The 21,843-nt window shown below is 34.6% G+C and overlaps 1 protein-coding gene across 3 annotated transcripts in view; it reads right to left on the reverse strand.

The window, feature by feature from the left end:
- Positions 1-15,798: 15,798 nt before the first annotated feature.
- Positions 15,799-21,843, reverse strand: part of LOC118189053 (uncharacterized) — a 230,213-nt gene continuing 224,168 nt past the window's right edge. For all 3 annotated transcript variants that reach the window (XM_085825004.1, XM_085825003.1, XM_085825005.1), the window contains exon 10: positions 15,799-16,741. In XM_085825004.1, coding sequence (XP_085681130.1) covers positions 15,887-16,741 — 855 coding nt within the window. In that variant the 3' untranslated portion in view covers positions 15,799-15,886. The remainder of the gene's footprint in view (positions 16,742-21,843) is intronic.

Here is a 21,843-nt window from a genome sequence, read left to right on the forward strand (position 1 = left end):
CCTGCATGTTATCAAGGAAAATAACTGTAAATATCTTGAGAGAGAACAATATTGGTTGATCACCATTGAAACCCTGGCAAGAGGTTAAGCATTCATAGTTTTTAGGAGTAATATTGAAATGAAGAATGCCCTAGGAGAGCAAGTGTTTTAATTTAATGATAGTTATAAACTTTCCAGATGAATGATTCCTTTGAACAAAGTAAAAAATTTCATCGTCAAAAAATTGTAGTGTTTTAAGATTTTATCAATTTTGCAAAATCTTATAAAATAAGGAATAAATATGTCTAATTTTTTTGTGTTTATAAGTATGCATGATTAGTATATTAAATAAGTAAAATGCAGTCCGAAATCCGAATGTCCAGTGGCTGGAATCGTCTGATATCAAATTTTTCAATCACTAGCAAAAAAAAAAAAAAAAACACACGACTCAATAAGCGCCACCTAGCGGCCACCGGAAGAAACACCGGCCAAAAAAAAATATTAGCCTTTAGTCGATGTGCGGGAGTTATGAACTAAGCATGCTGTTTCCCCGAGATTTACTTTGTAACCTAAATGTGTAATTATAACGCCCTAATTGTAATGTTTTATCTTAATCGTGTTTCGTTAATTAAAACTATTTAAAAATGCCAAGTGAGTCTTTTGTTTATGGTAGTTTTGGTTATAGAATGGAGAATTTGGGAGAAAAAGCAAGCGATTTTTTTTCCTGAACTAACCGAGAATCCTTGATTAATATTAACCACACTTTCAGCCCTACTGTGGTTGAGGGGTTAACATTTTTCTCTCTGACCTAAACAATAAATGAAGCCCCAAGACATATTTATTTGGAGTGCAGTGTTGCTGATACTGGTTTTCTTTTGATGCCACAACAGCGGAGATGAGAAGAAATAATTTAAGTTCAGTTATGATAGCAAATTGTGCTTTTGGCTTAACTCTCTTAAAACCAATCAAGAGTTCTAGAAATATTTTATTATAAAATTTGATGTATGGGGTATTGCAAGATGAGAGGATGTCTCTAGATATTTTTTAAAATGTGTTGTCTAATTACCAGATTTCATGGTGATGATGAGAACCACAAATATGAAGGACTGCAGGAGTCAGATCAACCAATGTCACCTTTTAGGTTTTTAATTATGTCATCCAGATTCTCAGAATTTTCTGGACATTTGGCTGACAGGTATGGAACAATCAGTTCTCAGTTGTCAGTTAATATCCTTTACCTTAATTTCCTCTTGTCTCTTAACTGAAACAAATGAACATTTTCATTCATGAAATGAAATGAATTTTAAAAAAAAATGTTTTTTAAATACTTTACTTCCATTTTAAATCAAGTCAACTCTTAGATTATCTCAAACATGGAAAGGCCAATCAGAGATTTCAGAAAACAAAATATTACTATTAGTTTTTTTTTTTTTTTTTTTTTTTTTTTATCTGCTTCTTCTTATTAACTTCTCTTCCTCCTTCCTCATTGTTTGATGTGCTGTCTTCTAATTTATTTTCTTCTTTATTATAATAATCTCCAAAGTCATCAGTTTCTTCATTTTTTCCCCTTGTTTTAGTTTTCAATGGATTTGAGTTTCCTCTCTAATTTGTTCTTCCCTTTCGTGATTTCTCTCAGGATTTTTGTTGATTCCACTCTTAGATTTAAATAATGATGCAATGGAATTTTCCACACATTATACTGACGTTCCAATTTATTTTTTTTTTCGGGAGGGCGGGGGGGTGGAGGCTTCGCTCTGTTTGGACACTGTTGCTTCAGCTTCATGGTTGTATGTCTGATAGATATTTTGTGAAAAACACTTTTTAACTCAAAAAACTCCAAAATGGTTAATGGTTATTTTCGTAAAATTGCCTCTCTTTTTTTTTTTTTTTTTTCCCAATTACGGTACACTTTCTATATTATTGTGTCTAGTGAAAAAGTAATATAACAATAGATTTATTTCATTTACAAACTTAAAACTCTACTTACCAAAGTCAGCATCATAGAAGGAAAAAGAAGAATGATTCGATGAACAAAACAAAGTACTGTATAATCAGCTCAAAAACGTCTTCTTTAGCTCATAAATAGATATTCTTCGTAGTGTAAATCTGATTAATTTTTAAATAATAAATTGCATTCTAACAAAATACTGTTGTTAATGAGCTATAGTTGGCACGAAATATTTTAGGCAATGGAATTGTCTATTCGCTTGTAGAATCCTCATATAAACAAAAACAAGTACGTCTTCATCGCAGACACGAGTAACATGCTACCTTGAGATGGACATACTTGTTTTCTTTATGATCAGTTCTACGAGCAAACGATACTATCGCCCCATCCCATTGCCAAATATGTTATTGTAATGTTCAGGTTAAAAACATCATCTTTTTGCATAGAACGACTTGAGCAAATTATATTTTTAGTAAGGATGAGACAACGAGTCATAAGGGCCAGTCATTTACTCAGCACCAACATAGTTCAAAAGAAATTAGACAGAACACTTCATCTCTCCTCACTCACCACATAATAATGCTAAATCATCACAGCATCCCATCCCTCATCCACAATTTGCTGCAAACGGAAGCAACTTCAGACTGTGCAGAATTGCATCTTAAGACAAATCGTCTGCTGCCCGTGGTTTATCAAGAATAATGTAATCCATGATAAATTCGGCATAGCACAATTTCGTGCCTACTTTCATCACCTGGTACACAATTTCCATTTGAATCTTAAGGAATAGTATCATTCCTTCCTATATGACTACAATTCTCGTAACTATGTGAAGTGGCCAATGGCCATTTTAAGTAGTAATTTGCGTATTATTCATTGTTTCTGTATTTTATTTCCTGCACCATACAAATTTTGTACTATTTTCTACTGTATTAATGTATTGGGAATGTTGCCTAACACTGTTCCACTTGTTTGTGTGAGTATGTGTTTTGATTTGTACTTAAAGAACTTTTAGCAGTAACCTCATGTCATCAGCTCATCAATACCTGTTAAATTTTATGCACGCGAAATAACTCTTTATCATCAATAATTATTTGGACCATACAGTATTTCATAATAATCAATTGGTGTCGATAGAGGCTGGACTTTGAATCCAGGCCCTCAAGTCCGAGCACCACTTCTACTCACAGAGCAAGGTTACATTAAAAATAAGAGGCTTAGGCAAAATGTTAAAATCAACTTGAAGTACTGCCAAGAGAAAGGTTTACGTCTGATATTTACTGAAGAATTTCTTTTTTTTTAATTCCCACTGACTCTGAAATAGTGAAACGTCATCAAAACAAAGCAACAAGTCGTACTTTGAAATGTACCGCTGCATTATTTGAAAAATGAGGACTGATACGTGCATTGCTTATTGTACCTCTTTTTTTTTTTTTTTTTTTTTTTTTTTTCCCCTGCGAAGTTGCCTGACGTTTTACCTTGCGCGTGTTCTCCTATAACGGAAAAGATCCTATTTTTGTAGCAGCTTGTGAGTTTCTTAGAAGTATGGATAGAAAAATATGAATAGAATTTAAAATCGAACAGGAAATCTGGATACAAATGTCATATTAATGCCGGTGATTTTTTCTTGCAATTTCGCGGAATATTTTTTCTGAGGAATGTTTGCAAGTTTTCCGCTCTCTGTTAACATTCTTTGGTTGCTTCTTTTGTATTTTATTTCGAATTTGGTATTTATGATATGGCACAATACACATCAAATGATTTTTGTAGCAAGATATATATTTTAACTTAGTGTTTCCCGTATTTTCGTCTTCAGCTAATTTCAACTGTGGTAAAATATTCCATACTTAAGAGTTGCCTTGGCGCTGTTGGCGATTTTTTACGGGAGAAAAAGTATAATGTTTTGTAATTGTTAAAAATTATCAATATATATATATAACGTTTTAATTGATTCATTTCTAAAATCAATTAATAAAGTTAATTACATGCAGGGTTTTGTTTTGGTGAAAATTTCGTAACGATTGTTGTATGAGTAGATTCGAAGCTTGTTCTATTTACCTATTGTGCAGTAAAATAGTACATTCTTGCAGTAAATTCTTCGGTTTAGGCGCGATGCAGACGCTGTTCTCGGGTACCCGCGATAATTTTCGCTATCCCAGTCTAACTAGATTAGAGATTTTCGAACACATAAATTTTCCTAGTTCGTTAAGAGTTCGGTGAAGTCCATAGTCATGAAAATAGCAGTTAGGTATACCGTGAGTTAAAATTCACACATCGTAGCTTATCAGAGATGAATATGAACCGAGAAGAGACTATACACTATTCCTAGCTACCGACAGTCCAAGTCTGGCGATGAAAAACTGGAAGTGTTCGTAGTTGGATGGTAATATGCCAAAGACCAATGTCAGGCAAGAGTGTGAAAAGAAATGCCAGTGATTGAGTAAAACCGTTACATATAGTTAACATGTTGTAATACACAATATAAACAATAATGTGTGAGGACATATTACTAGGAGAAGAAAAATAAAATATAAGGACATGGGTGGTATAACAGAAATACAAATCAAAATAATAAAATACATTTACACAGTGACGAAAAAATTAAGAAATATATCTAAGGACGACCATCGGCCTTTTCCTGTTTTCATGTACACAGTAATCACAGTTTAATATTGGAATAACAGCATTGTTAATATCCGGGATTTTCCGGAAGAATTTTTCTGACAATTTGGCCATATAAACATTAATTTCAGGAATGCCGAGTTCACGGTGAATCGCCGTGTTTCTAATGAACCAACGGCAATTCACCGCTTCTCTTAATACAATATTTTGTGCGATTTCCAATTTTTGCAAGCATATCCCCAGACAGAGCAGGCGTAGGTAATAATGGAACGCAACATGGTTCGGTAAATGAGTAGCTTATTATCAGTAGAGAAAACGCTATTCCGAGCAATTTATAGAGGCAAGTATAAGTTTACGTACTCGGAACTCAGTAAGTATATGTATGATGTGTAGGGACCAAGTGAGCCAATGATCAAGAATAACACCTAGGTAGAGTGCCTGCTTCTTCCAAGGGATTACAGTATCATACATTATGACATGGAGATTAGCATCGAACTTTTTCTTTTTTTGTAAATAAAATAGCATCAGCGTTTGCAACGTTGATCTGGATTTTCCAAGACTCGTGCATGGACGTGATTTTGCAATGCTTGTATAACTGAGCCATGAAATGCACATTGTGTGAAAATTGCGGTATCGTCTGCATACATTGCTAATGTGGGGTATGTGGGATGTCGTTCGTGTAAATATTGAATAATATAGGGCTTAAAAGACTGCCCTGTAAGACCACAGCTTTTATGGGCCTGGGGCAGGAGGTAGTGGGATTGATACCAACGAAGTCTATCTGTTAGATAGGAACTAATGATGGTTGTGATGTAACCTGGGAAACTCAGGGTGATTAATTTGTATGTGAGGCCTTTCAGCCAAACGCGATCGAAGGCCTTCGAAACGTCTAAGTTTGCTCCAGTGGTAATTTTTCCTGTAGCCCTGAAGATATGATTTCAGTCATTCTGTATAATTGATATACGGTCGAATGCTTTCTTCTGAAACTAAACTGGTTCGCAATAACAACATTGTTTCCATCTGCAAATTCTAACATTCTCTATAGTATCACAAATTCAGCAATCTTTCTGAGAGCTGAAAGAAGGCCTGTAACAGACGGGATCACTGGCAGGTTTGCTGAGTTTTGGTATAGGAGAGATGATTGCGGTTTTCCAGCAATATGGAAAATGTCCAAGACGAGCATGTGGTTAATAATCTGAATCAACTTGAACATAATATGTGTTCCCATCTGCTTGGTCATTTTGTTGGATATGCAGTCAATACCAGGACTGTTGTTGACTCTTAGCTTGGAGATGTAAGCAGATTCCACAAGCACATGTAGTAAACCTTGCCGAACGCCGGATTACGTCATTAACACATTGCTGGTACGGCAAAATCGTGTTTCGAAAAGTTAACTTTCAATGGAAAAAATGGATTAAATATAATTCAAATTAAGAAAGTACGTATGCTCTAAAAAAACCTGAGTTTTATTATAATTAAAAGAAAAAAAATGTTAACTGAAAGTACTTTTATTGCTGACTATACTATTTTTTAAAAAGGCTGAGGACATTTGTTTATGACAATGATTGACGCAACTTTTTTAAAAGTTTCGCGGCAACAATTCGTTTAACTTCTTGTTTAAATGCGCTTTATTTTCTTTATTATCCCTGCTTTTACTATCGGCTAGTATTATACGTCATATCATCCAATTCTTCAATCGTCATTTCTTGACTAATTTTTTACGTCTTTTATATCTTCTCCATCCGATCGCCCTTTGCACAATATCTTTATCCTTATTTTCAGTCGATTCCTTTAAAATTGTTGATAACTTCTGGCCAGAATGATGCCAGACAATATTCGGTGTTGTTAAATGAACGTTGGAAAGAGTATAAATGAAATTTTAGCGTTGGGAAATATTAAATGGAAACAATTAAGAAAACGCGAAATCGCATTCCAGAAGTCCGCGCTTGGCAGTTTAATTTTAAAAACTAATGTAAATTTAAAAAAAAAAATGGAAAGCAATTTAAAGAACATTCCTTGTTAAAATTGATGAATTGCTGTGAGCGTAACTGGATCATTCTGAAAATGTGACGACTTCTACTCGGGTAAGATGGATACTCTATTAAGTAAACACAAAATTGGCATATCTCTTTGTTATTTCAAAGGGAAAAAAATAATTTTTGTGTAGTAGTTTGTTTTTGGCGGGGATGTTAGAAAATCTCATCTCTTTTGTTGTCTCGGATGGAATCTGGTTTTAAGAACTGTGTATATGCCTAAGAGAGCAAATATTGCAAATATTTTCAACTGATTTTGACGGCTAAAATCATCAGCGCCCCTTCAGAAGCACGCTCTGGAATTAGAAGTGGTCATGAATGTACTTGCTACGAGGCTTCAGGTTTTCTTTAGTGACTGCCGCAACTGCTAATTAATATTCAAATTCCACCTAATCGTAGATATGCCGTAAACTTCGGGCTGGACGTTAGGAGTTCCCAAAGAATTTCGTTTCTTCTCGGAGAAGAATATATATATATATATATATATATATATACCCATATACAAATGATACATTTTAAAAACCTTTTAATGACAATACTAACTTTGAAAACATAGAACATTAGTTTTTCCAACTGGCCACGTATGAAAATATGTTTTTGTAATTTAAAAGTGGAAAGTACATTGACTTCCATTAGAAAATTACAGACAACATTCAAAAATATTTATTTTTATAGATCGATAATAAATCAAAACTTTTGGATTGCTTGCCATTATAATGATTTGAATTATGGTGGCTATGACGGTCTATAATAGATATTCATGCTCATGATAAATCGTGCCGATCTAAAGCTGTGAAAGTGTTAATTTTATAATTAATAATCACAACTTGTTGAACCCTTGTTGAAGGAATCGATCGTTTGTTCCTCGGGATTCTTCCTCTTACGCTTTGTACGCCCTTTGCTCGAGGTCGCTCGTGTAGCTCGTTTGCTTTTTGGGCTAGTACTTCTACGCCTTCGTCGCTTGGATGCACCCGTACTAACGACTTTAGATCTTGTCCTCCCTCTTCTTTTCCCATGTTCACGAACCACATACTGTCCGTTCATCCTCGACAGCGCTCCTCTTTGTGTAGCTTTTTGCAAAAGAAATTTGATATTGTCGTGGTAAGCCTGGGTGTCCAATCCCATCGCTTTGAGGTACTTCTTGATGTCGTAGAAGGATGTTCTCTTGCCATCATTCTGTAATTTGCGCACAGCATTTAGTACTAAAAGGTTCAAGTTCATCTGTTCTTCTTGCTTCTGAATAAATGGCTGGGAAATTTCTTCTTTCCCTTGCATTTTGTACTCTTGAGTTCGTTGAAGTTTTTGAAAGGTGAGTCGATTGTGAAATTTAGATTTGATAGAAAGAATTAGTGTTGAGCACGTCTGTATATAAAATGACTAATAAACTGCCAAAAAGGAAAAAAGATGATTTGAATTAATCATGGCGATTGCGAGATGCACTCGTGACGTTTTGAAACATAAAGATATCGCTATTTTTCATCGCGTGTTGTGTAATGCACCTGGATAATATTACGCGTATTAGTTCTTCTAGGTCATAAAGGTTTTGAAGTAAAGTATTAGTGTTTAGAAATGGTAAACAATGAAATATATTTATGTAAAATAAAATTCTAATTTTAATATGCAATAGCGGTACTATTCCGTTAGAGCGGGCGTCAGTTAAAAATGCGCCACAGCCACGCCAAATATCTTGGCTCAAGTAATTTAACGTTTGAAATATCGTGGCTCGAGAATTCTAGTTTTCGTTTGAAATATGGTCGGTCGTTATTTTGAATATTTTTTATTTACGTTTAAAATATCGTATCGTGGTTCGAGATTTCTAGTTTTCGTTTGAAATATCGTCACTGATTATTTTTTTTCCATATTTCGCCATTTTTTTTAGTACGATGGATTACACAATTTGGCAGTTACCTAATGTTGAAGAGGCTGCCATAAGATTCTTTCAGGATAACTAAATAATTCATAGCAACAGACTTTGTTCTTAAAATCATCCGATGAAACTAACTTTTGACTCAAACAAAGCTCCTGTATGGCGTTGTTATGTACATTTTTGGTGTGGGGATTAAAAAAAAAAAAAAAAAAAGTTTGAGAACCAAAACATAGTTTGAAGGCTTGCGTCATACTTTCCTCAATGTCGTTCGTATCATCTATCTGTAGTGTCATGAATTGACGTCGATTGAATTTAGCGAACTTCAATAAGAAATGAGCCACAATACGACAGTAGATTGGAATAACTACTTGAGGGAGGTACGTGCAAATAGTTTGATGTCTCGTAAAAGAATTAAAATCGGTGGATCCATAGAAATAGACGAAAGTCTTTTTACAAGAAGGAAAAACAACGTAGGACGTATCCTTCCGGAACAATGGGTATTCGGGGGTTTTAAGCTTGAAATAGCAAAGAATGCTTTCTGGTCGCCGTTCCTACTCGTTGTGCTACGACACTGATGACTGCCATTGAAGAAAACATCAAGGATGAGCATTAATATTTTCAGACTGCTGGAAAATAGATAAGCAAGAAGAGCTAAAAAATGCTGAGTATGAACATTGCAGTATGAATCACAGCTATAATTTTGTAGACCTCGAAACTGGATGCCATATCCAAATTATGGAGCGATTGTGGGGCAGTGCTTAAATGGAGAAATAAACGTCAGCGGGGTACTGCTCGCCACTATTTAGAATCATATTTAATAGAATTTATGTGGCATCGCCTATATTCAAAAACTCAAAATTTTTCTGCAAAATATTATTATGCCACCTGTTTAGATTGTATTTCGTTTTGATTTTTTTTTTTTTTTTTTTTATTATTTATATGTAGAATATTATAGGTTACAAAATTAAATAGAAAATTTTACTTTCTTTAAGAATTAAGAAACTTTAAAAAAATTTACGATACTCTTCTGTTTTGAAAATTGCAGCGAAAATGTATGCGCAAAAGCGCTGGTTTCATATTGCGTAAGTTTATATAGCTCTATATTTCTTAAGACGCCATTGAAATACTAGTTTAATTTTTAAATCCTTTTTTTTTTTATTTTAAATCCTTTTTTGATATCCTATGGATTTAACAATTTGGGAATTGCCCATGATGAAAAGTCGGCAATAGAATTTTGGGTAAAGTGCAGAATCACTCACTGCTTGACGCGTTTTTAAGAATTGCACATACTCGGTATCCATGTGCACATCGATTTATTTTCACTTTAAAAAAAATCCCAGAATTGCACAAAAATGGCACTGCGTACCCCCTTGACTTTATCTATGTACACATCGACCTATTTTCATTTAAAAAGTAAAATAAAATTGACAAAAATCCAATTGTTTTTACCTTTGTAAAAAGCGGCAAACAAATAAGTGAGCGATTCTGCATTTCTGAATTCCGATTCTGAACATTTTCAAAGAAAAGGCATCATTCATTATAGAAAATTACGTTGGGTGTAATGGTGTATTTAATTATGGCAAAGCACACGAGGGCTATCTGCCTAAGGGGAGAATGCCTTCGTGGAGGACTTTCTAAGGGAAACTGGCTCGTATACACGTTACACATGGGGAAAGCGCCCATGTAGCCAGCCGGTTCGCAGGATTCGAACCTCGGACCGATCTACCAGTGTTCAGCGACTTTACCGCTCGGCCGCTGGTGGGCTCGAAAATTACGTTTGAACAACCAACGAGATGAAATTATGCTTTAGCGATAAGTCGGTAGCGAAATAGCGATGCAGGCATCCATTCAGTTATGTTTAGCCTTTTTTCATATAAATTATAATAATAAAAAAGTATTATATGAAATTAATAAAACAAAAATCTTAGATAGTTATTTACTAATATACTTCCTTTCTTCCCGCAATTATTAGGGTTGCCGCAATTATTTTTGGCAGCATTGGCATCAACAATAGTTTGGCGATTTTTTACGGCCCTCGAAACCGAATAGTACCAATTTTACTTTTTATAGAATTTTTTTATTATTCTTTTGAACTCTATTATTATATTATAATTTAATACTTGGCGAGTATTGGCGCAAAAAAAAGTGACGCATTTTTAACTGACGCCGCTGTAACGGAACCAGTACCTTAATAGTTGAGTGTCTTTTTTTTAATATGGCTAAATCCTCTTTCTGTATTTAACGTATCTGTATTTATCTATCCTAAATATTTCAAAATTAATCCTTGTCACATTTGATTCCCGTATAAAATTACGTCATATAAAGTCTTTTAATCAATAATGTTAAATTTTGCAACCCAAAACCCTGTTAATTAGTAAAGTACAAATGTAATTTGTAAACATAAAGTAAACTTTGGTCTCAAACTGACGGCCCTCATAGCAATTTTATCCGGCGTGCGAAGACATTTCAATTATGTATTTATTTCAAATACGATGTTGCAAATATTTCACAATTTTAGCAGCTACTTAAAGTCCGAATTTATATTGTTTTCCTTACCATTAAAAACCACCTTGAATAACGCTCTAGCAAATGTATAAATGAAGCCGATTAATTTAGAATGTGATAGAAATTTTATTAAAAATTTGAAGATGCAGATTTAATTAACATTTATTCGTATTTCTGTCAAAAAATAAATAAGCCCAGATACGGATTTTTGCACTAAAAGTAATTGCATTGTTTGGGAATGCATCTATATGTGAACAGCTTTTCCTCGCAGTTGAAAATTAATAGGCAAGGTACTCGATTGACCAATGACTGTCTACATTCTGTTATGAAGATAATTTCTCTCCAAGGGCGCAAACTTTATCAAAATTGAAATGCCATCAGGTCTCAAGCTATAGTAAGAAATAAAGAAATTTATAATTACTTAAATACAAGCATATGTACTAATTCAGAAGTCAAACAACAAAAATCAGCGTTATACCTACAAAATTTTCACAGGACTAGTTTCGATGGTTTTACCGAACCATCATCTTCAGCTGCAAAACCGCAAATGAACAAGATAGGAAATAATGATTAGATAAGATAAGAAAGCCTGAACAAGAATAAGCAAGTGGCGCCATCTGTTGGCGAAACCAGAACTAAAACATAATTTCTCTAAAAGCCGAAGGCAAATTTGGATTGAAATTAGGATCGTTAACTAGAACAGAAAGATTTTTATGAATGTGAACTGCCTCTAGAAAATCCAGTTCTCCAATGGAAAGAACTGGATTATTCAAAAAACATCTTCCATTGGAGAACTGGATTTTCTAGAGGCAGTTCACATTCATAAAAATCTTTCTGTTCTAGTTAACGATCCTAATTCCAATCCAAATTTGCCTTCGGCTTTTAGAGAAATTATGTTTTAGTTCTGGTTTCGCCAACAGATGGCGCCACTTGCTTATTCTTGTTCAGGCTTTCTTATCTTATCTAATCATTATTTCCTATCTTGTTCATTTGCGGTTTTGCAGCTGAAGATGATGGTTCGGTAAAACCATCGAAACTAGTCCTGTGAAAATTTTGTAAGTATAACGCTGATTTTTGTTGTTTGACTTCTGAATTAGTATTTATTCGGCGTGTTATTGTGTCTTAAGCATATGTATTTTTATTTATGAGTCGAAGAAAAATTCACTTAATTGCAGAGTCATTAAACCTAATAACTCTGATGGCAATCTAATAACACGCCATCAGAGTCATGCAGAAATTGTGTACTGCACTCGGAGGGATTCGAACACCGGACTTCTTGCTCTCCTTCACGTGCTCTGTAGGTGCACCACACAAAGGCATGCGATAAGCAAGGAAGAGAAGCTATGAAATTGTTACCTCTTGTACCATTTGCTAAAAGCTTTCAAATTTGTTTTTGGTTCAAATTAAAGTAAGTTATTTAATGATTAATTAAAAATGTTAAAGAAATATTTGAAAGAAACATCAGTCTAAAAGTTTAATATCTAACTGTCTGTCAATATATTTGAACCATTAAGTATAACCAACAAAAATATCTTATAACAAACTTTATCTTTCAGAAAAATATAAATTTGATATTTTTTTATTGTTTGTGTATATTTTGATAAATATTTAAAATTAATTTTTTTTATTGTGCTACTAAAATTTTTCATTCCATTGTTGAAACAAAAATTGGCTCGTTAACTGTTTTCATATCGTGCATTTGGCGCGCATGTAATTTGAGTTTAGACCATTGCTTTGTTTGACAGTCATATTGCAATTCTACGTATTCTTTCGCTTGCGCTGCTAATGTCATATCCGCTAATGCTGTTGCTTGTTTCAGATATATTGTTTTTAGTACGTGGAAACGTACTAAAACGTACGTGTAATTAATCATTCAAGACGGGAGAGCGCGTCTTGCAACAATTGAGATGTGTATTTTTCAGTGGCATAGTTAGAACTTTTGCCGCCTAGGTCGGTTCTTGAGTTTGTATAGCCCTCTTAATATACAAACAAACAACTACAAAAAGTGTCAAATGCATATAGAGAAACGAATTAAAATTCTTGGTATATATTTGAAGAAACCCTTTAACATTTAAAAATTATATTATTTTGAAGAAACCCTTTAACATTTAAAAATTATATTATTATTTTTCTTGTCCCTCCTCCCCCCCGCAAAACCATGAAGGGCATTGTAGAGGTCTATTTGATTGATTCTGCTGTTATGTAGACAGTAGAGGAAGATTTCTTAAATGCAAGATACATACATTTATAGTTCTTAAATATTTCTTACATGATTTTTGTATTTAGAAAATGCTTCTAACAACTAGCAACACTTACAGTAAAATAGAGTAAAGTTCACACGAGTATTACAATACCTGGAACTTTGTTCTGGAGATGCTGTTTTAGAATAAACTGCAAAAATTTAAAAGGACTGCCTTTCCACGTTCCTGTTTCGATTTCCCTAGTAATAAGAGAAATAAAACTCTGAAATACTTCTTTCTTAAACGAGAAATTCTTTTTTATTGATGTCAATCGTGACTATAATTTAGTTGATATTCGTAATTTGCATCCAAAAGTTTCGAAACGGTAAAAACGTACAACGAAACTTTATAGCTGTTGAAATTAAGTGATAATTTCTTTGAATACTTTATCTAATGTAAAAACTTTTTTTCTCTTCTCAATTGAATTTCAAATGGCAATTTAGTATGTAATTATTCTTCACCTGCCTCGAGGATCCACATTGACTCACCCTGATAAAATGATGTTTCACGTAAAAAATTAAGTTAAAAATGTGCTGCTTAAGGCGAACCGCCCCTCCCATTCAACTACGTCATTCGTCTTTTATATTTATTATCTTTTTATCTCTAATATTTTGCCAAAAATAAAGAAGCGTTAAACGGCCATGACTATTGCTATATTCATGTTCTAACGAAAATATCATTATATGCACATTGAGTAAACGAATACGGAAAAAAAAAAAAAAAAAAAAGTCGTCACAGATGATAGTTATAAAATAGGTGCTGCTTAATGTGATCACTTTTATCCGCGGTTATTTTTATAGCATTAACCAATGATAACATTAAACGATAAGTAAAAATATCCTTCGAAACAGCAATGGAATTTGACTCATTTGATAAGCTGATTTATGAACGGTTCATAACGTTTCTGGAAATTATTTGCTCGATCCTGTATCCTTAATATTCCAAAGGCATCCCTCAATGGGAGAGAGCATGCCAATAAAATTTTAAATCAAGCGAAAAAGCAATCTTAATTTGTTGTAGTTTCATCAGGGAATTTTCTTTTCAAATTCTGCCAATTTTTTATTCTCCTAAAACAAATAAAGACTTGTATCTGATCGTCTTTCAAAATTCATAGTGTTATTCAAAATCTACGTTAAACTAAACTTGCTTTTCCCCTAATTTGAAATGATCGACTGAAATCAAAACCAAGCTGTTTGGAGACCTAACCTCTCACCTGGCGACATTTCTCTGTCACTTGGCAACATTTATGATCTATTTTGACTTTATTTGGCGAGCTTATCTTTTATTTCGTGATGTTAGTTTAAATAATTTATTCCATAATATTTTGATGATACACTATTTATCACTAAGTATTTGGACACCTGTGATAGAAAAGAAAAACAAAATTTATTCATATTCAATAGTTGTTTGAGCCTCCACAAACGGCAAATACAGCCTCAAATCTCCGGGGCATGTTTTATGAAAAACACGACTCTTCATAGGGCTTGGGTATGGGCAGGCCAGTCCATTCGGTTAACCCCATTGTCACCAAACCACTCCATGTTAGACCAACATGACAGCTGACGTTGTTGCCCCGAAAATAACATGGCTCCAACCCTCAAAACCTTCACAACGTAGGAAGCACACTGTCATCCAAAATAGTGCACTAGGCACCGACATTGAGCTTGTCATGAATTTGGACCAAGGTCCCAGTCCACTGCAGGAGAAATACCCCCAGACCATTCCCCTTCTACCAAACTTTACTATGGAAACAAAGCATTCTGGCAAGAGGCGTTCTGCAGACTCAGACCCTGCCACCCGAACGGTAGAGAGTGAACCTTGATTCGTCACTCCAGAAAATGATATACGGTCCCCTGTTGACGTGCTTTGCACCACATTAACCGAGCAGTGCAACTGAACTTTTTGATGAGAGGCTTATGGGCGGCATCATGACCATGAAAACCAAGCAGATGTGCTTCCTTACTGATGGTATTCATTGAAATAACACTCTCGGATGCCTGTTGAAACTCTTAGAGTATATGGACCATCGGTTGAGTGCGGTTCTTCAGAATTCTTCTGGACAGTACCCATTGTTCTTTATCTCCCAGTTTTTTGGGTCTGCCCATTGTCACATTCAGAAATGGAAGGCTAGCACATTCCGCTCGCCTTCCACTTCTGAATCACATAGGCATTGTTGATTTATGGTAATTCAGCTGTCTAGGCATTCCCCTTAAGGATCAGCAATTTCTCTGATACCTAACCATTACACCTTCTCGAAATCAGATAACTCCGCGCTTTGTGGCATCTTGCATGCAACTAATGCCAATGTAGTTTCTTACGAGATATTAAACGGCGAAGAGTAGAACATAAATCAGGATCGCAGACATAGGCATTTGCATGGGTTTCCAAATACTTATTGGTAGATAGTCTATTAATGGAATTATTGATCCCAATAAGCGACATATTTTCCTTGTTTTCATATACAAATGGGCGACACTTCGGCAAATGGAATATCCAAATGATAACAGCGATCACATTAAGCGGCATGTAACTAGCACATATGAATAAACGTTTTCGCTGCCGGCGAGAATATGTAATTGGAAATATTAACTAATCAAAGATAAATTGTAAAAATAAGTAAATTTTAATTATGGGTGAAAAAAATACATCTGACTGTACAATATCGCAAATGTTGAAACTCCCCATAGCCTGTTTATAATTTTGATATTACATTCTTGAGACTTTTCACCGAAGCTTGCAGAAGGAAAACCAGTTGGTATTCCTCGTAAACATGAAGTGCCGCTCTGCAGTCTTTCTTAAGTTGTAAGTACTGAATAGTGGATTTCACCATCTGTGCCCTCTGCAAGTCCAGCCATCTCTGTAGAACACAGTCCACGGCCTCTTCGGTCGTGCTGTCCGATGTCTTAACATCTACAGGACCCCAAAGCATGTACTCTAGGAATCCTTTTGCTTGAGAGAGTGACGAAGCTTTTTCCTCGCTCAGAACTTTAGCTATTTCCCGAAAAGTGTGAGCCACGGGTTCAGTTAAATGTTCGCCATTTACTTTACACAAACCGAGATCATTTGTGTCGCGAATATGCAGAAAATGGAGCATTGTGTGTAAGGTGGCCTGGCATAAAGTTTTCCGACTGTGGAAGGAATCGCATGAGGTGAGGTAGACTTTGTCTTCCGGGAAGAGCACCAGCATGGGAGGCTTATCCTCATCGGTCACGACCAGGATTAATCGACTGAGGTCAAGATCGATGTCTTCGATGCCTTCTGCTTGCAGACTTTTCAGAGTGTGAATGAGCTGCAGAAGCACGAAGCAGTAGTTCCTCAGGTGGATGTGTTGGTTTCCTTTGTCAAGTGAGGTTCTTTCGACGAAGTGGTTGACGGTCGTGATGCGAGATCTGTGCAGAACGTAAATCGAAGTCATTTCCGATTCGTGAGGCGATGAACTGTCCACAGCATTCCGGTTTTTAGGCACATAATCGTAAAAACTGGCAAAAACTGGATAACGGGTTTGGTTCCGTGAATTCTGGGGAGAAATCTGCTTTCTGGAAGCAACCTGAGGAAATGAAAGGTTGGTTTATAAATCTGCAATCATTTTACGAAATTTTGATTCTGAAATTTATTACATACATCATCATAATAATCACATACTCTCATATACAAACAGACAAAGGAGTAAAATATATTGTAGAGACTTACGTAAGCGAAAACATGGAAAATCACGTACATTTTCTTCAGGATTCGAACCGTGAATCTTCCGTTGGCTATCATTTACGCTACGAAAGCACACAAGGGGGATGTAATAATTCTTTGTCACACTAGTTACGGTGGTAATTAACGAAGAAATATTTTAAAATTATACTAGCATGACAATTCTCAAGTTTTCATATATAGGTTATGTAATGTAGCTTATACTATGATGTTGTGTTTAAAAAAAAATATTGAACAGAAATCAAATTATAATGAAACTTTTTCCATATTTTTAGTACTTCATATTTTACTAAAAAATTATTTTTTTAAATATAGGTGAAGAATGCCCCAACAAAAGCGGCGGATTCAATATGCCCAATAAAATAGTTTATTTTTAGGAAGTAGAAAATATTTTTGCTTATTTACAACAGGTAAATGCTCTGATTTAAGGATGGGGAGAAAAAAAAAAAAAAATGTCTGATATATGTCCTCCGCTACTTGCTCTGCAGCACCGCAACCTTTCAATGAAATTCGTAATCACTTTTTGAAATATCCGCCTACTGGGCTGGATAATGACACATTAAATTCCCTGTTTTAAGTTTTTCCGTTGCTAGTCTTTCTGGGATTCAGAGTTCGAATATTTTAGGGCTTGCAATAAAGCTATCACGTATAGTAATGAACGACGTTTTCAACAGACCGACTGGATCGAGGTCTGCTGTCGAACCTGCGTCATCAGATTTGTTTATCTATGAAATGTTGTTTCATTAGGTGCACTTTCACATCCAAAGATTGTACGAAACTTCACAGCAGTCTGTGCATAACACTCTTCATTCTTGTATCATATCTGTAATGTTTTTTCACAATCAAAACTCGCTGCTGCTTCTTGTGTAACGCTCCATCTCACTTAAGCCTACAATAAAGCTGTAAAATAAACTGATAGTGATAAAATAGCAGTATTGCCAGATAGAATTTGAATTCTCAAGTCGGAACATTTGCCTGTTTTAAATACGTAAAACTGTTTTCCATTTTCTTAAAAAAATATTATGGGAGGCTTATTAAATCTGGCGCTTTCGTTGGGGCACCCTATAGCTGAAAAATTTGAGAACTTGCAATCTGAAGAAGTTGATGAATTGGATGTGTAGCTCACCTTTGTTTTCGGACACTTGTGTTTTGGAATTTTATTTGCAAATGTTAATTACGAAATACAGCAGAGTCTCGCAAAGTCGACTTAGTGTGGATTAAGATGATGTCGAGTTTTACGGAAGACGGGATGAATAATATACAACTCATATTATTTGGTATAACACTTAAAATACATGGCAATTTTATTAATGCTTTGCCCTTTCTCCAATTTCGAAAGGCATCCAATTACATTTTCAGTGTTATACTGATTTGTTAGCACTATTAGACTCGAAACTTACTTTCCGCATTACTTTTGTGTCTGAATCACTTTTCAGATTGTTGCCGGTAAATGTTATCAACATGTAACATTAAAAAAAAATAAACATTGAAGACTCTGTATGTTCCACGTCTTCTGGAAAAATGAGGGCAACTAGAGCCACGTAAATTTTTAAAACATGCAGTCCTCCAGCCGAACATGGGCGCCTCGATGCTTGAATTTTGAATTCGTTTTTGATTTTTTTCACATTCTGTTCAGATTTAAAGAATTTTTATTCACAAAATCGGTGATTTGAAAGCGAGAAGTAGAAACACTGTTCGAAATAAAACTTTGTTTTTTCTCCGGCGCCCCAGACTATTGCAATTTGGCAAAACGTTAGATATTTCTCTTTCAGTTTTAACCCACATCATTCAGTTATTTGAAAGCAATGTGTTGCCACTGCCCCAAATATAATACTTATTATCTGCTCACATATTTTGCCAGTCAGTAAAGCGTAAAATATTTAACTTTCAAATTTAATTTTTCTGTCACCGGAAAGCAAACCAAGGGATCGAAAAGCAATAAACACAGTTCTTAAAATATTTTTAAGAATAAAATATTTAAAATAAAATTTTAAATCTGATTGATTCAAATAAAAAATTCATTTAAATCACGAGATGTCTAATTGGAAATATTAAATATATTTTTTTAAATGAAACTAGCTGGACTCGTTGAAATCATTATGCACTTTTTTAATGTTAACGCTTTTAGGCGTTAACCGCTAGAGTGGCTAGTTTAAAAAAAAAAAAAAAAAAAAAAAAAGTGGCAGTTTTTTCGGTACCTCAGGGATTCTAAAGTACACCGTTTTTAAATATTGTTAAGGATTTTGTATATATGTAAGTAATTTTAGTGAAATTATATGTAAATTGTAATAGTTCCCGTATGCTGTAACATCAAGAATGAAACTTCACAGGAATATATAAGGTTACAAGTGCAAGTCTGTTTAACATTGAGGATAAATGTCTGTCTCGCCAAATGGCGATGGTTTTGGTGAGTAATTTTTGTCGCCAAATTTGGCAATCAATCACCGAAAATCACCATAAATGGAGACCATTTGGCGACATTTGGATCCGGTCCTGTGAAACTGTAACCATACATGCCTTGCAGCAATTTCAAGAAATCGAAGGTACTGAACATTTCTTTGCTGATGGGAAAAAACTATATCAGACCGGAAAGAGTATCAGTTTAATTGAGAGTTCAGCTCAGAGAGTACTGAAATAACATAGAGTACTGAAAGATAACTGTGAGAGATACGCATTTGAAACTTTCTTGTGTTTAACGTTCTTAATAATTTGAAGTGGTAACTATTGATTGTGCTCTTTCATACTGAAAAACGCTGTACCAGTACTTTTGTAAAAACTTTCGGAGCCATAAAATGTTTCCTTAGTGAAAATAAATTTTATCAAGCTATCATCGGTTCTGTGTGCATTCACTTCCTTACGAACCCGTATGCATATTTCGTCAGTGCACATCCGTATAGCCACAGAGGGAGTAGTTTCTAGAATCGACCAATGGGCTTCCAATAATACTTCTGTCATTTCACAATGACCTTTGCCGTGCTTTAAGCATGGTGTTTGAAAATGTTTTACCACTTCATTTCTTGTACAAAATAATCAAAGCATCGTAGACTTCTTGTGAAAAGTTTCAGTCCGAAGTTAGATCAGATATAAGCATAATTACATATGTAAATAGTAGAAGTATTAGCAATTTTTATTGCAGCCTATATGAAAAATATGTTCTATAATAATAGCCATTGCACAGTTTTATTCAAAGTGAACTTTCCTAATTTGCTTTCCTACACATTTAGTGTGTTAAATTTCGCATTAAAAAGTGTTCATTCTTAAATGACCTGCATAAAAAATACTCCTCAAAAAGAATGAATTATCTTATTCACAACGAATATTTTTAATTTATTGATATGTAACTTTTTATGTTAGCAATAGGTATAACCAGATCATTCACAATGTATATTTTGAATGTTACACTTTAAAAATCAACGGAATGCAAGCATTGAGATAAGAAAATACTAGATTCACTGTAATAATTCCAAGTATTCTCATCTCAAAATATATATATATATATATATATATATATATATATATATACACTTGAATTCTTTTAATCCAGAAGCGTTAATAAACGCATAATATTCGAGGCTAATTGTATCTTGAGTCATTTTCTCGATATAAAGAGCGTTAATATATGACGAACATTGATCCAAATATCAGTGCGTAATAAGTTTCATGAAAGCGACATGCTGACGATTAAACAAATTAATAAAATAAAAGCACCACGAGATTAGCAGCATTTCTGCGCCACATATATATAACTGCAAAACAATTGTAAATAAAACGTCAACAACAATATGCTCTCATATCCACAGTTTCAAAGATACAACGTAACAAGAGCAACAGAAGCTCATTGGTCCAGTTTTGAAACCCCTCCCTCAGTGGCGATACTGATGTGCACTTGTGAATTATGAAACCCGTACGTACGTAAAAAGATGGAAGAGGCCGTCATGTCTGTTAAAGGAGAGATGAATGTGGGCCAAGAAAAGATTGAAGCAATTCAAAAGGAAAGTAAAAGAGAAATTACTGTCATAATAGAAAACAAATTTGAAGCTAAGAAAGGCAGAATAGACAGGGTTGAAAATAAAGTTGGAAAAAACGGAAGGAAAAGTTTTTGCTACCGAAAAACAAATTGGAGAAAGAGTTTTTGCTGTCGTCAAGACAGCTGACAACTTGAAGAAATCCATAATTACAGCTGTACACAATTCTGATACCTTTAAATTCACACCTATACTTCCTGACCTTGTTTAAAGCGTTGCAGGAATGATGGAAAGGGATCTTGGCAAGTGTAAAAGATTCAGTTCTCTATCATGCAGGCAAAAATGGTATTGATTTCCCAGCTACGGTCTGCCATCACATCGCTTCTCTTATATCAGACGCAACAGATATTCTTCAAACTTTGCCGAAAACAAAAGGCTGAACTTTCGGTTCCGGCACGTTGGAGCTACGCTTGGACGAGGAATTTGGTAATTTGAAGTGGTAACTATGATTGCGCTCTGTGATACCGAGAAGAGCTGTACAAGTACTTTTGTGAAAACTTCCAGAACTGTAAAGTATTTCCTTTCGGAAAACAAATTTTATCAAGCTATCATTGGTTCTGTGTGCATTCAATCCATTACTAACCCATATGCAGTTAACAATATTTTGTGATTTTGGTGTTGAATTTTATGTGGCGTAAATGCGAAGAAGTCACAATAATAATAGTACAGCTGCACCTTAATAATAGTACAGATGCAAGTCTTAATAGTACAGCTAGAAAGACAAAAAAAAAAAAAAAAAAAAATGTGTTAGCAGGAGTGAGTCCAAGAGCTGGTGAGTAACCTGCGATGCTCAGCGAGAGCATAAAAAAACCTTAACAAATCCTCTGGTGTGACATTAAAATCTCAATCCTTTCAAATTTTCTTTTCTTCTTTTCTTCTCATTCGACAATTTGAGTTGCACATACAACACAACGCAACACTT

The sequence above is a fragment of the Stegodyphus dumicola genome, chromosome 10 (genome assembly GCF_044657685.1).
Source record: "Stegodyphus dumicola isolate Sdum_Otavi_A_Nest chromosome 10, ASM4465768v1".
NCBI classification, from domain to species: domain Eukaryota; kingdom Metazoa; phylum Arthropoda; class Arachnida; order Araneae; family Eresidae; genus Stegodyphus; species Stegodyphus dumicola.